Below are 16,996 nucleotides of genomic sequence, written 5' to 3' on the forward strand. Positions count from 1 at the left end.
GTTTTTTGTCAAGTACAGGGCTATTATAAATGATTGAAGCGATTTCATAAATTCAATGTAGCTCCATTCATTGACATATGGTCACGACACACTACAGATACGTAGAAAAACTCATAAAGTTTTGTTCGGCTGAAGCCGCACTTCAGGTTTCTGCCGCCAGAGCGCTCGAGAGCGTAGTGAGACAAAATGGCGACAGGAGCCGAGAATGCGTATGTCGTGCTTGAAATGCACTCACATCAGTCAGTCATAACAGTGGAACTACACTTCAGGACGAAGTTCAACAAAGATCCACCAACTGCTAACTCCATTCGGCGATGGTATGCGCAGTTTAAAGCTTCTGGATGCCTCTGTAAGGGGAAATCAACGGGTCGGCCTGCAGTGAGCGAAGAAACGGTTGAACACGTGCGGGCAAGTTTCACGCGTAGCCCGCGGAAGTCGACGAATAAAGCAAGCAGGGAGCTATACGTACCACAGCCGACGATTTGGAAAATCTTACGGAAAAGGCTAAAGCAGAAGCCTTACCGTTTACAATTGCTACAAGCCCTGACACCCGATGACAAAGTCAAACGCTTTGAATTTTCGGCGCGGTTGCAAGAGGATGCGTTCAGTGCGAAACTTGTTTCCAGTGATGAAGCAACATTTTTTCTTAATGGTGAAGTGAACAGACACAATGTGCGAATCTGGGCGGTAGAGAATCCTCACGCATTCGTGCAGCAAATTCGCAATTCACCAAATGTTAACGTGTTTTGTGCAATCTCATGGTTAAAGTTTACGGCCCCCTTTTCTTCTGCGAAAGAAACGTTACAGGACACGTGTATCTGGACATGCTGGAAAATTGGCTCATGCCACAACTGGAGGCCGACAGCGCCGACTTCATCTTTCAACAGGATGGTGCTCCACCGCACTTCCATCATGATGTTCGGCGTTTCTTAAACAGGAGATTGGAAAACTGATGGATCGGTCGTGGTGGAAATCATGATCAGCAATTCATGTCATGGCCTCCATGCTCTCTCGACTTAACCCCATGCGATTTCTTTCTGTGGGGTTATGTGAAAGATTCAGTGTTTAAACCTCCTCTACCAAGAAACGTGCCAGAACTGCGACCTCGCATCAACGATGCTTTCGAACTCACTGATGGGGACATGCTGCGCCGAGTGTGGGAGGAACTTGATTATCGGCTTGATGTCTGCCGAATCACTAAAGGGGCACATATCGAACATTTGTGAATGCCTAAAAAAACTTTTTGAGTTTTTGTATGTGTGTGCAAACCATTGTGAAAATATCTCAAATAATAAAGTTATTGTAGAGCTGTGAAATCGCTTCAATCATTTGTAATAACCCTGTATAATCGCTTCAATTGTTGTTGCTAGACGTCACCATTGCAACTGCCTCAAGTCCGGGTCTTTCCCTGGCCATATGTCGCTGGGACCGGTCGTTAGACAAAAACACCGTGTGCGTGTCTTCTACACAGTGCAACTGAATATTCAGGTGTTTTGTTTTGAGTTTCCTGTCGAGTTTCCACTCAGTATGATATACACAAGGATCAACGAGTGTTTCTTGTGCTGAACTATGCAAAAACGGAATCGTAAGTCGACTTTAATTCATACGAAAATTTCCCGGTGTGCATGTTCCCAATGATTCCACGATACGCGGATTAGTGACGAAATTTCAAGAGACTGGATCTGTGTTACACAAACGAAGGCCTAGAGAACCTAGTGTTTTAACCGAAAATAAGTTAGACGAGATAGGGAAGGCCTTTGAAAGAAGTCCGAAAAAGTCCCTGCGCCGTTTGGCACTTCAGACTGGTGTAGAGAGCATCTGCTCACAAAGTGCACGAACGGAAATTGACAGTATACAAAAATTAACGGTACGGCAGCAAGTGAGGAACTCAGATACTGTTGTTGTAAATGGCTGTTACAATCTGTGCACGATGGGGAAGTTGATCCTGAATGCTTTTTTTCTGATGAAGCATGGCTGCATTGGTCCAGATACGTAAATTTCCATAACAATAGACGTTGAAGGTCCTAAAATCCCCCTGAATTACATCAAAAACCTCTGCATGATGTGAAAACAAGAGCGTGGTGTACAAGTAGTGTGCGAAGTATTATTGGACCATTTTTTTCCACGAAACAATACGTTCTGACAGCCATGTGAACAATATACTGCATCCAAGCACTGACACCTAACGAAAAGATGTATGGTTATTTCATACAGGACAATGCAAGACCACACATCGCCAATGCTTCTACACTGAAGCGCCAAAGAAACTGGTATAGACATGCGTATTCAAATACAGACGCAGAATACAGCGCTGCGGTCAGCAACCCCTATATAAGACGACAAGTGTCTGGCGTAGTTGTTCGATCGATTATTGTTGCTCCAGTGGTAGGTTACCAAGATTTAAGTGAATCTGAACGTTGTGTTATAGTCGGCGCACTAGTGGGGATTTTCCCATGAGACCATTTTACGAGTGTACAGTGAATCCGCTGAAACATCAAATCTCCGACATCGTTGTAAAAAAGATCCTGCAAGAACCGGACCAAAGACGAATGAAGAGAACTGTTCAACGTGACAGGCGTGCAACCCCTCCGCAAACTGCTGCCTATTTCTGAGCCGTCAACAAGTGTCAGTGCGCGAACCATTCAAGGAAACATCATTGGTATGGGATTTCGGAGCCGAAGGCCGACTCTTGTACTCTTGATGACTGCACGACACAAAGCTTTACACCTCGCCTGGGCCAGTCAACACCGACATTGCACTGTTGATGACTGGAAACATGTTTCTGGAGCGGACGAGTCTCGTTTCAAAACGTACGGAGTGGATGTGTGTGACCTGGTATGGAGACAACATCATGAAACCGTGGACCTGGCATGTCACCCGGGGACTTTTCAAGCTGGTGGAGGCTCTGTAATGGAGTGAGGCATGTGCAGTTGGTGTGATATGACACTCCTGAAACGTGTAGGTACGAGTGCGATAGGTGACACGTACGTAAGCATCCTGTCTGACCACCTACATCCATTCATGTCCATTCATGTACACAGTGCATTCTGACGGACTTCAGCAGTTCCAGCAGGACAATGCGACACCTCACACGTCCATAATTGCTACAGAGTGGCTCCAGGAACACCAGTTTAAACACTTCCGCTCGCCACCAAACTCCTCAGACATGAACATTGTTGTGTATAGCTGGGATGCCTTGCAGCGTGCTGTTCAGAAGAGATCTCCATCCCGTCGTACTCTTACGAATTGATTGACATCCCTGCGGGACTCATGGTGTCAGTTGCCTCCAGCACTACTTCAGATAGTAGTCGAGTCCATGCCACGTCGTGTTGCGGCACGTTTGCGTGCTCGCGGGGCCCTATACGATATTAGGCAGGTGTACCAGTTTATTTCGCTCTTCAGTGTATGGGAGCAATACGAAGTGTTTTTGATGATAGAGTAGTTGATTCTCCTCCTCGTTCTCCAGATTTAAATAGGTTTGATTTTTGTCTCTGAGAAATGTTAAAAGATAAGGTATGTGCAACCAATCCTCAAACGCTTGAAGAATTGGAAGACAGAGTTCGGCTAGTCATTTCCCAGATTTCGGCAGCCGAAATTCGTTGAGTGTTTGCTAATGTTTTCAGCGGATGTCAGGCTGCTCTTACCAGAGAGGAACATCATTTTGAGCCCCTATTGTAAATAAAGGTAAGCTTGAGTTAATCACATGGCAACGTTGTTTATGCGTAATTCAGGGGAAGCTACCGGCAGATTAGTCGGCAGCGGCGGCGGTCGCCGGATGCGGTGGCAGCGGCCGGTGGCCGCGCGCGAGACCTGCGGACCCTTCCCGAGCGTCTTTCGTGAGAGACCCTGTACATCGACTTTGATTTTAATTTTTCGTTTTTGTGTTTTCCCAATTGCTGTAGCCGATAGCATTTAGCGTCACTATGAGATGGCAGTGAAGCAAGACCTGATTTACATCAAATCGAATTCTGCGCATTTGCCCGCGGCAGTAAGGAAATTGGAATCTCCTGCAGTTTCTGAAGAGGTTGAAAAATCTTTGCAGTCACCGTATAGGGAAGTGGATGAGGCAGCAAAGGATAAGATGAACAAAGTTCCCAGAATAAGATTTTCACTCTGCAGCGGAGTGTGCGCTGATATGAAACTTCCTGGCAGATTAAAACTGTGTATCGGACCAAGACTCGAACTCGGGACCTTTGCCTTTCGCGGTCAAGTGCTCTACCCAAGAACGACTCACGCCCCCGTCAAAGTTATCGGATCAAATACTGATTTTTGAGTTTATGAAAAAATTTGAAGAAATTGGGTGGTGCGTACTGTTTTAGATGAAAATATAAATAAATGTATAAATGAATTCTGATACCGTATATTTTTATTGTTTTCCTGCCATATTATACATGTTTAATGATATCATACTGCATGAATGCATGCGTGTTTTACTATTTGATAGCACTTGAAAATCCGGGCTCTAGTTATACGTAATTGAATTTGAAATGGTTTACATTTAGTGATGCGTTCAATGAAGATACTCTTTGCACACAATATCGAAAGCTATGAATGGTAGCAATCGGGAACAAAGTGAATATCAGTCCAGAGTTATGAACAGTCTTCTGGCTTCTGTGGAAACAGCTATTCCCGTCAGACTCTGCTCCGAGAGTGAACGATTAATACTTGTTACGTCGTAATACGAGGTACACATTTGCCTAAGAGGTCATGTGCAAGTGATACTGTCGCAAATTACTTATAACTAAAATGAAACACAACATTACACAACGACGAATATAGTGTCAGGCCCATGGCGAACTGCAGCATTTGATAGCCAAAGTCGCTAGCTAGCAAAATCAACATATTCTAGCGAACTGCCCCTATTCAGTTCTAGACAGACGAGAGGCCAAGAGAATGTGGGCGCACTGCACTGGGACGGAGTATACGAACTGCACTGGCACAAAGACGGTAAAGTTTATTCCTTTCATTTAATTATACGTAAGCAAAAACAACAATTTCAAATCGCATTACATCCCGTTTCTAGGAGACTCTGATTTAAAAGGCAAATTAGTTTTCACACACAGAAATACATCTCAGTGATTGAAATTCATCTATAACCGTTAGAAATTCTTATAAAATGTATTATTTATTATGATATTTGAATGGAAAACGTGTGTTCAAGACAACACAGTCACACGCTCTACTTGTCGAACATTATCTATGTAGCGAATACAGAGATCACTTGGCGGATAAACTTCGTACGAGAATGTGTAAGTGGCGCAATTCCGACTTTCTTGTAATTACAACGTTTATAAAAGTCATGCTTTTTCAACGCAAATTGCCTCAGACAAGCTTTGATAAAAAATCTGATTGGCTGATATGCAAAGTCAAATTACTCTGAATATAATTGTTTTGGTGCCACGGATCATCGGAAATTAGTTGGCTTACCTTCTGACTGCCTTCGTTGCTCCGGGCTCTTACTACATTTCATAGTTTTCTTCAGATTTTGGTGACTGGGGACGGATACGTTCATCTTGCTCGCCAGTTGTCTCGTCTCAAACTGTTGCTCAGCAACGGCGTAGGACGCTGCAGAAAACCCTGTATTGTTGACAACTGCGTCACGTCACGATACTGCTGTTTACTCTAAGAGGATATACGGAAAATAATAACCACACAGTCAAAGAAACTATTCAGTGATAACAGCAGGGGCGTAACTAATTTTGGACGACCGAGGCAATGCCACTGAGGATGAGGTGCCTCTGGAAATTAGCGAGACAAAATTGAAACAGGAAGGAAACGTGAAAAAATTAGCAAAATCAATCAGTCAGAGAAATCCGTCGCCATGTTAAAATAATGAAAGATTAAAATCATTCCGATGTCAAGATACGCTAACCATTTATTTCCTGTATATAGGTCAAAGATCGAGCTGGATTGGGATACATCTCTGTCAGCTGCATATATAGAACTAAAGGTACTAGACGAGCGCAAGTATTTCGGCCAAACCTATGACGGAGCTGTCCTGGGTGGTGTATACAATGGAGTGCAAAAAAGGATAAAGTCACAATTTAAGTTTACTCCTGGCCGCTGTAGAGACTAAGCAGCTAATCAAGAAACAGCGCCGTAGTCGAAGCAAATGAGAAATTATACAAATTTTTTGGCCACAGCGTGGTTTCAAAATTTTGTTCAGCGAGTACTCGCCAGAAAACACAAAGATGCTAAATTCAACGCATTGGGCTGGCAACTGAGAAATCATCTATACGCTTAAAGAGAGATTCATTGTCATTGTTCTCGCTCTGACTAACATGATTCGTAATCTTAAAAAATGTAATCAAAGAAGTGTAGAAATAGCTGTTAAAAACATAATCTTATCCTTTTCAGATTCGATATAGCGCATTTCACGAAGTTAATACACCACCGAAGGCATTGTAGTTTGAGAGTATGGACGTTTTAGCTGTACATGACTTCTTTGGAACGGCTCTATCAGAGATGAAGACGGAAGCTTAGAGCTTAACGCTCCGTCGACAACGGTGTCATTGGGGACGGAGCGTAAACCCGGAGAGGGGAAGGATTGGTACGGAAATCGACCGCACGCTTTTCAAAGAAATCACCCCGGCATTGCCTCGAGCAGTCTGGGGGAAATCACAAAAATCCTTAATTTGGATGGGCGCACATGTATGTGAATCGCTGTCTTCCCGATTGCAAGTCACGTGTCTGACCTACGCGACATATTGCTAGGTTGCTCTCATAAATTAGCTACAAGCATCAAAGGGTCATACGACAAACTACTTGTCGGAATTTTCAACATTAGTGAAAGATGGGCCAATGTGTGTATTTTGGCTAAGAAACAAATTAAATCAGTGGAGAAGCACTTCGACGAGCTTTTCGAGGAGAGAGGTAGACAGAGCCCCTAACTGGACTTACAATATTACTTTTTTTATCCAACGATTGTAGATACCTTGTTTTAAGGAAAGGTGTATGTTGTAGACGGTTACGTAGCAATACAACCGTCTTTGAATCTACTCTCTGTGACGAAGATCTTTAAAAAAAAAAGCACGTAAGTTGTCAGTGGCATTTTCTCAATTTGTGAACAAATCTGTCTAGATCGTTTAATATATTATTTTATTCATTACGTCGACTGTCTCCGCATCCGAATGGTTCCTGGAAAGGACGCCAGCGAAACAGAAAAAGCACGAACTAGCATCAGGCACGAATCATAACAGAAATAATGAATGTTTATCGTGGATTAGAAGCTTTCACCCAAGGACAAATAAAGGAGATTACCAAAATGAAAAGACTTGGGATAGAATTCATGCGTCATATACGGTACACAGTTGCTGCAAATCACAGAAAAATACTCACCAGTATACGAGCCAATATACTTCAACACAGTCTAAGGATTCTTGACGAAATATAAGGGGTGGATCTGGTGAACATCTGCATAACGTTTGAAATAAATTATGTGGCACAAGTCCTGCCAGTGCCGAAAGACATGGCCAAAAGAATTTTACCTGCTCTCGATCACTTCGTCAGCCGCGAACGCATCTTGAAAGTGAAATACGAAGCGCTGACATTAACTACAGACAAAGGAGGTTAAAACCTAGCAGATGTGTACAATAAAGTGCAAGTGCTGTACATCTGTAAAACGTACAAACAGTAGAATAAATCACTTAGTAAAAAGACGGCATCAATGTTAAATCAAAGAGCGCCCCGCACCATCGACACCCCGAGCAGATGTCCATCGCATACCGAATTAATTATACCATCTGAAACATTTCCTCAAAGACTATAGTCATATTAAAATGAGAAATCCTAAAAAAATTATAACCAAAGTGAAAGAGGTGTACAAGAATTTGATGCAAAGTTAAAGTGGGAATGCCATAGAAAAAAAGATTTTAACTAGCGTAAAATCTGAAAGAATATTCACGACCCGCTATTACCTACTAATGGTTCAAATGGCTCTAAGCACTATGGGACTTAACATCTGAGGTCATCAGTCCCCTATACTTAGAATTACTTAAACCTAACTAACCTAAGGACATCACATACATCCATGCCCGAGGCAGGATTCGAACCTGCGACCGTAGCAGCGGCACGGTTCCGGATTTGAAGCGCCTAGAACCGATCGGCCACAGAGGCCGGCACCTACTAATGTTAGGGCAAAGTGGTACTACGCTGTCAACAGAAAGTACCCAACAAACTGAAGACTACTTCGCATTCATCCCAAATTCTCCACTGTGTGCCAGCTGCAATCTTACTGTTCACCGAAAAATATCAGTTTGTTTATGTGAATGCAGACAACATATGGTTGTCCACGAGAAAAAATTAGCGAGTATCCAAAGGACATTGTCCAACACGATAACACGAATGAGCCTTCTACATCCAAGTACATTAACCGAAAATGAAGAAAAATGCAATCAACTTTTTAATGGGTCATAAGATATTTTACGTATTTTCAAAAAGGGATGGGAGTGAAGAAGATTTCTGGTTGTACACGACTGCGCAACACCAGAAACAACAAGTTAACAATTATTATGAGTAATATACACTCTTCCTCAAGTGAACTGTAATGTGAGTTCTACAAAAGCTCTCATAAGAAATTACTCAGTGGACAATATGCTGCAGATATCCGCACTGAAGACTGAAACGTCAATGTGTTGTAGAGTATACAGTTATTTGTAATTTGAGTTTGTTTTCTGTTATGTGATGTGATTATGTGAAAGTGTTAAATGAAAAATAAAACTTCGAAAAAAAGAAAATGGTTAAAGTCGCTGCAATTCGGAAGAGCACGGTTGCGATTCCCAGCACGTCCTCGGATTTTTTCTCCAGTATGGAGGTCTTGAACGGATCCACTCAGCCCTGGTGAGGCCAAATGAGGAACTGCTTGAATAAAGAAGCAGCGGCATCATCAGTATTCCTCTACTGGCAATAACGGCTGGAGGCATTCTCAGCATGCCGACCACATCACAGATCGCTCCTCGTACTGCCTTGCAGGCAACTGGTGCTTGGTGTTGCATTTATTAAGTCGTTTCGGCTACTACCATCATCAGGTCAAAACCTAGAATTTCTGAAACACCTTTCAGTGTCAGCCGATAAATCCTGTGCCTAAGCGGGGCGTCAAGTGTCAACTTTTCTCATGACGTTTCTCATCCGTTGTCAACACAGCTAATATCGGTCATTACCTATATCGATTACTTACCATACAAATGTAAAAAAAATGTTTGATGTACAATACTTAGCAGGGCTGATGTCGAGCTACCCTGACGTATCTACAGTCGTTCTAATGTATCTTCCAAAATCTACGGCTGTTGCAATAACCCAGCCCTCTCTTTCTAACTTTAAAATATTTTTATAGAATAATTACACTCTACAGTGGATAAGGAGTAGCTATCCGTTTTGCTAGTACTATCAACAAGGAAGGACGACGCAAATGATTACAGGCTTCTTTAATTGGTGAAAGAGTGTAACAGAAATGCTGAAAAATTTAACTGGCAAAATCCGAACCAAGACGCAGCACGTCACTCTATAACGTCCTGGGAAAACACTAAGACCCATGTTTCAGTGCAGAAACCAAGAATGTTCAGCCAGCCACGTATCTGTATCGCACAAACTGTACATATGAAATTAGGCTCGCACGGGGGCGTAGAAGGAGCCATTCTTCACACACTCCATCCACGAATAGATCACGGTTAGATTCTGGTTTATGGTCCAATAAAACGAATGCTGTGCCGCCGAGTTCAGAGTGATACAAACTGAGATGAACCAGCAGATGTATTAATTTGCTAGCTAAGTACAAGGCACTGCCCAGGTGTGTATTTATTCCAGTCCTCTTTTAGTCCATCTCCTCCTTTCTGCTCTCCCTGTCTATCTCCTCCATTCCACCACTCTCTGTCCACCTCCTCCTGCCCCTCTTTCCGTCCATCTCCTCTTACCCTTCTCTCTATACACTCTTCCCCCTTCTCTCTGTCAATGTATTCGATCCCCCACTATCCATTTGCCCCTTCCCCCTCCGTCTAACCCCTCCTCTTTCCTTCTCTATCCATGTCCTACTCTCTCCTCTCTCTGTCCATTCCCCTCTCCCCCTCTCTCTGTCCATTTCCTCCTTCCCCCACCCCCGCCCCCTCCCCACCCTTCTGTGTCCATCTGCGCCTTCCCTCTACATCTATATTTACATCTACATGGATACTCTGTAAATCACATTTAAGTGCCTGGCAGAGAGTTCATCGAACCACCTTTACAATTCTCTATTATTCCAATCTCGTACAGCGCGCGGAAAGAACGAACATCTATATCTTTCCGTACGACCTCTGATTTCCCTTACTTTATCGTGGTGATCGTTCCTGCCTACGTACGTCGGTGTCAACAAAATATTTTCGCATTTGGAGGAGAAAGTTGGTGGTTGGAATTTCGTGAGAAGATTCCGTCGCAACGAAAAACGCCTTTCCTTTAGTGATGTCCAGCCCAAATCCTGTATCATTTCAGTGACACACTCTCCAATATTTAGCGATAATACAAAACATGCTGCCCTTCTTTGAACTTTTTCGATGTACTCCGCCAGTCCTATCTGGTAAGGATCCTACACCACGCAGCAGTATTCTAAAAGAAGACGGACAAGTGTAGTGTAGGCAGTCTCCTTAATAGGTCTATTACATTTTCTGTGTGTCCTGTCAATAACACGCAGTCTTTGGTTAGCCTTCCCCACAACATTTTTTATGTGTTCCTTCCAATTTAAGTTGTTTGTAATTGTTATTCCTAGGTATTTAGTTGAGTTTACGACCTTTATATTTGACTGATTTATCGTGTAACAGAAGTTTAACGAATTCCGTCTGTCCGTCGTTTCCTCTGCCCTCTTCTGTCTCCCGTTATCACCCCCCACCCCCCTTCCTCCGTTAGGACGCTGGTGGGTCTTACCCACAGAGTATTTATTTCTAGACCGTAACTAGTACGTGTACCACATTTGGTTGTAATCGTTCCAGGGGTTCAGGAAGAGCTTTCTAACCATGGCTCTGCTAGCGTACATACATGTCAAATTTATTTCACGCATATTTAATACAGCCAACGGCCTTTCCGCAATGGTAACACCGGTTCCCGTCAGACCACGGAAGTCAAGCGCTGTCAGGCTTGGATGGGTGAACATCCGGCCTGCCGAGTGCTGTTGGCAAGCGGTGTGCACCCAGCCCTTGTGAGGCGAACTGAGGAGCTACTTGATTGAAAACTAGCGACTCCGGCCTCGCAAACTGAAATACGGCCGGGAGAGCGGTGTGCTGACCACATGTCCTTCCGTATCCGCATCCAGTGACGCCTGTGGGCTGAGGATGACACGGCCGCCGTTCTGTAGCGTTAGGCCTTCATAGCCTGTTCGGAAGGAGGTTAGTTTTTTATATTTAATACATTTCACACTTACTTGTACACTCATTTCACCTGAATCGCTAACGAATCCTTGCAGTTTAAATTTCATGCAGCTCAATGTTTAGACGTCTTATCATGTTTCGTCCAATGATATATATTTTTGTAGGTACATTCAGTGGCATATGTAGATACTGTCTGCGAAATGTATTACGAATAGAGAGTTAGCAAATAATAAATAATCAATTTAAACGTAATACATGATGCGACAATTTTTGACACATCTCAGCGTTTATGAAGACATATCTCCTAAACTATTCGTAGTATTGTGATGTAATTTAGCTGGTACATTCAGTGATATACGTGAATACTGTCCGCAAAATGTGTCGCGAATAAAGTTAGTAGTAAAGAATTATAAATTAAAACGTCATGCTTCATGCGGCAGTTTATCCGCAGGAACAGCGAAATTGTAGTAAGGGACAAACTTTCTTCCTTCCATTATTTCGTGGTCGTATCAGGGAGAAAAAGTTTCGAAATGGTTTGAAATAATGTGTAAAGTTTGTTGCAAGTCCTTAAGTGCTCTCATTCTCAAATATGGATGAATACAGTATGGGTATTCGCGCGTTGTGAAAAGCACTCCGTCTTCAGACCACGAGTGGCCTACCGAGCCCATCCGACCGCCGCGTCATCCTCCGCGGAGGATGCGGATAGGAGGGGCGTGGGGTCGGCGCGTCGTGAGCTACACTGTTTTTCCACCCCTATCCCTTCGGTAGGTAGATGGTCCTCACTCTCTCAGCGATTTTCTCCAGACCGTAAGTGATATGTGTGCCAAGTTTGCCTGACATCGGTCCAGCGGTTTAGGAGGAGATGTGCAACAGACATACATACATACAAACATACATACATATACAGGGTGAGTCACCTAACATTACCGCTGGATATATTTCGTAAACCACATCAAATACTGATGAATCGATTCCACAGACCGAACGTGAGGAGAGGGGCTAGTGTAATTGGTTAATACAAACCATAAAAAAAATGCACGGAAGTATGTTTTTTAACACAAACCTAGGTTTTTTTAAATGGAATCCCGTTAGTTTTGTTAGCACATCTGAACATATAAACAAATACGTAATCAGTGTCGTTTGTTGCAGTGGAAAATGTTAATTACATCCGGAGATATTGTAACCTAAAGTTGACGCTTGAGTACCACTCCTCCGCTGTTCGATCGTGTGTATCGGACAGCACCGAACCACGTAGGGATCCAAAGGGAACGGTGATGGACCTTAGGTACAGAAGAGACTGGAACAGCACATTACGTCCACATGCTAACACCTTTTTATTGGTCTTTTTCACTGACGCACATGTACATTACCATGAGGGGTGAGGTACACGTACACACCTGGTTTCCGTTTTCAATTACGGAGTGGAATAGAGTGTGTCCCGACATGTCAGGCCAATAGATGTTCAATGTGGTGGCCATCATTTGCTGCACACAATTGCAATCTCTGGCGTAATGAATGTCGTACACGCCACAGTACATCTGGTGTAATGTCGCCGCAGGCTGCCACAATACGTTGTTTCATATCATACCTGTAGTATGCTGGTACATCCATTTCTGTAATATGAGAAAGCACAAAATAATGATTTTCTAGTATAAGAGATTAGGCCTAATTTCCACATACAAGAACGAGAAAAAACTCATTTAAGTAATTTTTGTTTTATGAGCGTTGGGCCGTGGTCTCAGGCATTTTTCCGTGTCTGTTTCGTCTCGTAATACTGGAAACGCCATCAGAGGCTATAAAGAATTCATACTTAGATACGGTCAGCAAGTCGAACTATTTCGGAGCTTGTAGTGAGGGCTAGTTGGCGCCGTCTGCTTTATTCAGCACTAAGGTCCATAAATTGTCTAATTTCAATGCTTCAAAAGCACAAAAACGATTTTAACAGAAAATATGCCTTTAAAAGTACAAAAAATGACTCTTACAGAAAAGAAGAAGTTGTGCGTTGTAGTGCTACGTAAAGGAAACATTGCCAACCCTTCGCCATAAGAAACTATATAAGCTCCATAACGACTCTGCGATATTCGGCAGCAATCTGATGACGTCAGTATCAACCCACTGCACGGATGAGTATAAACATTCCGGCTTATTGGGCTTGTTTAAGTTTGAAACTCTATAAAGACTTAGGTCTGTATTGCCTCTGGTGATGTCTTCAGCATTAGGAGGCGAAACGTTAGGCACAGAAATGAGCCTTGGACCGCGGCCTCACGCTCATCAAATAAAACTTACCAAGGACGCAAAAACCGACCGTGAAAGCCTGCATTGCAATATCATTTCAGTAAGACAAGAATTTTACACTACTGAACACATACACTTCATCAGCAGTTTAAGTTTTTGCAAGCATATTCAAACTTATGTTCCACTCTGAAATTATGTTTGTTTTGTTTTGGCTCCCAGTACACTATTACGTGTTATTCCACTTTTTGTGACGTTATTCATGCTTGTAATCAATTAATTTTCGATATTTTGTTATTCTAAACGTGAAAAGAGTGTCTTACTGTTCGAGTACTGATTCTCATAAGAAACAGTTTGGCTTTGTATTTAATTAAAACGTACCTTTGGTAGAGTGCAGCATTTGTTATGTGCAATTGTGAAGGGACGAATAGCTGTTTCATGAACGGATAGATCAGGAGAAGATTGTTAAGATCGTATTTCGGTTCATCGACCTATTTAAAACAAAGTAGCCTGTTTTACGAAGTTTTATTTCTCTTTTTGACTAAAGTGGGAGGAGTGAGGCCGGGAAATAGTGTAATGCAGTGGGCGTGACTTGTCTGCACAAACTAAGTTGACACTCGACGGGGTGGATATTGGAAGCGACCGCAAATGCGAAATGCATTTACGGCCGATTCCCTTAGCCACTGCACCGAGAATCAACTTCGTTTGCGTGGACGGTATGTGAAGAGGCAGAGAGAGGGGAGTGGGGAAGGGAGTGTGGATGACCGCATGATTTCACTTATGGCCATGGCTGCAGACTTCATATTATATCAACGACGTTTCGTATACATGGATGTATACGGTGAAATTGCGGAATACCTCGTACGTGCAGCTACTCAGATTTTCTCTTCCTTGCTGTAGAGAGCGCGCGCATCAGGCCACAAGTACGGACGTCGCTTGGCTTATTGATCTGTATAAACAGTTGATGCGCGTTGCCGGCCATGGCGCATGGTAAACAAGACGCGTCGCTACGTACCACGTGTTATTCGCCGTGTGTTGTGATTCATCGGGACACAGATCGCGTCTCGCAGAGGGCAACGACCTCTGTCACCGACATGGCTTGAATACGAAGAGTGAGAATGGATGTGTCGAAGACTGCAGGAGAGAAATCAGGGAAGGCAAAAAGTTTTCGGTAAGAAGAAATTCTGTTTAGTATGGTGCAGCATTATATGGTAAACAATTCATAGGGCAGCTCGTCGCTTGCTACAGCCCCCTCGGTCAGATCCAAATCTGAATTAAAGTGTTCCCAAGGCGACAACTTGCAGAGTTGGCGTTGTGAACTGTATTTCCCGGCTGCATCCAGTGTGAACATGGCTGTTCCTTGACCACACCCTTCAAATTATTTTTCTTTATTACTATTTTTTTTCTCACGACTCTATTTTCCAGAAAGTGTGAGCAATGTTTAAGAAATCTACAGGGCCAGTGTTGCACTAGAACCACTTAATTTTTACTCAATATCTGGCCATAGCCACTGATTTGTTTTATAAAGAAATGGAATGATTTATCAAAGAACTGAATGGTCTTCTGCTATAGTGCAATTTTCGCAGTAATTAAAAGCAGAAACTGTTTACATGTTTTCGACTTCGAACGCTCGTTTTATACGCCGGTATTTGAGTTACTTTGTACGTATTACTACGGCTTCGGTACTGAATTTTATATTTGTCACCATTCGTAAAACGATGAGAATCAAAATAAATATTGTTTTGTTTATAAAATAATTACTATTTGGCGTCCACAAGCACGTGTTGATAAATTCAGGGAGACTGGAAAAACTTGTTTCATAACGAATGGAAACAAACTATTTCGTATTGTTGTTTAAAATCTGTGTAATTTTTTTAACAAAAAGGCACGTGTTTCGACTTGTAGTGTGACTGACAAAACACTTCGCAGTATCCGGTCCCGTTAAACAGGACACATCGATACTAGTCTCACTGCACGAGAAAATGAAAAAATTTGGTACACACGTTGATGCACGACAACTCTCAAAATGCTGTATACTTCTCTATAGATATGTTACCCATTTATAAACAGAGTACAACAGCATTCGACGCTTTGAAAAATCTGACAGGCAATCGACGGGCGTACTGTCATCCAGTAGCATTAGCAAGCACATACAGAGCCTCATATAAAAGTGACAGGTTCACGGTTACTTAAACCTTTCTCATTAACTGAACCATTTGTTGCGTTCGCTAACAATGTACAGTGGAAGTATTAACTCGGGAAATGTTCGTGTTAAAAATTTAAATGTGGTATAAGAAACTGAGTAACTCCTCAAGGCAGCAGGAATGGTACTTGGTTACGCCGTGCCCTGAGAATGCGTGACTTCTTATGTATCACATGAATATTTTATCCGACAATAACGTGGTTGTAGACAGAACTACGTGTAATTGCAAGTGACAACCCAAGCCTTATTAGGGTTACAGACTGAGACATAGGAGCGCAAGTGTGTGTGTGTGTGTGTGTGTGTGTGTGTGTGTTGTGTGTGTGTGTGTTTGTTTCCAACCTTTAGAATAAAAAGTTCCAGACTGGATCCTCAGGAAAGGCCACTGTCACACCTATGACTGAAGGAAGAAGAAATTCATAAGTTCGAGGCCTGGTATGATGGCATAGTACTTTTACTTAAGTAACCTCTGTGACTTTTAGGTTAGTGCCGACGTCTGGATCACTCTCATGGACAGTGTGCGAGAAAAGTTGTTGTTTCTGTAAATTACAAGATAAAGGTACTTGGGAATACGTGATTCGTAATTTGTTTTGTAGATGTCACAGCTGTCATTGACGAGTCATTCATTCATTCTTTGCGCTCTGTAGAGTCAATCAGGAGAACATAAGTGGTGTGTAACGAATATAGTTAGACGTTAAGAGCAGTTGTCAGGTACTAAATCTGGGTGCTGTGCCAGCAGCTATGAAATAAAGTTGTCCCGAAGACGAACTGAGTCTCGACCTTCCACAGCACTAAAGTTTCTCAACCACTTCCCCGTGTTAACAAAGCTACGAACAATAAAGTATCACAGTTGCTACAGCGTGTTTGCTGTTTTCCACTCACGTCCTAACAAGGAAAAGATGCAGAGAAGGACAAACAAATCATACATATGGCCGAGTAATGTATAAAACGTTTTTAACTTATATTGCTAAACCACTCATAAAATTTGCGACTGGAGTTGGTACCAATTCTCGGTTACCGCCAATCTGGTGTTGTCAGTATAGTGTGTAAAACAGGATATTGTGTACTTATTTTATACGTGATACACCACTGGAGAACTTGTAATTAACTACTGCATAAACCATAAATTGACTTTCTTTGAACAAAATATGGAGTAAAAATATTCATGATGGTTTAGTAACGGTTCCCCTCCCAACCCCTCACACCTCTAGTGTTCTAGGGATAAAATATTTTGGCA

At 42.6% G+C, this 16,996-nt stretch overlaps 1 protein-coding gene across 2 annotated transcripts in view; it reads left to right on the forward strand.

The window, feature by feature from the left end:
- The window catches only part of LOC126480724 (L-lactate dehydrogenase), a 310,377-nt gene that overhangs the window by 197,847 nt on the left and 95,534 nt on the right, over positions 1–16,996 (forward strand). Inside the window, exon 1 of one of the 2 annotated variants that reach the window (XM_050103988.1) lies at positions 14,623–14,730. The exons of the other annotated variant lie outside the window; for it this stretch is intronic. Within the exon in view, the coding sequence (XP_049959945.1) occupies positions 14,682–14,730 (49 nt within the window). The 5' untranslated portion in view covers positions 14,623–14,681. Of the gene's footprint in view, positions 1–14,622; positions 14,731–16,996 lie in introns of those variants that run through there. 2 annotated transcript variants of the gene reach the window in all.

This window comes from Schistocerca serialis, chromosome 5 (assembly GCF_023864345.2).
Source record: "Schistocerca serialis cubense isolate TAMUIC-IGC-003099 chromosome 5, iqSchSeri2.2, whole genome shotgun sequence".
NCBI lineage: Eukaryota > Metazoa > Arthropoda > Insecta > Orthoptera > Acrididae > Schistocerca > Schistocerca serialis.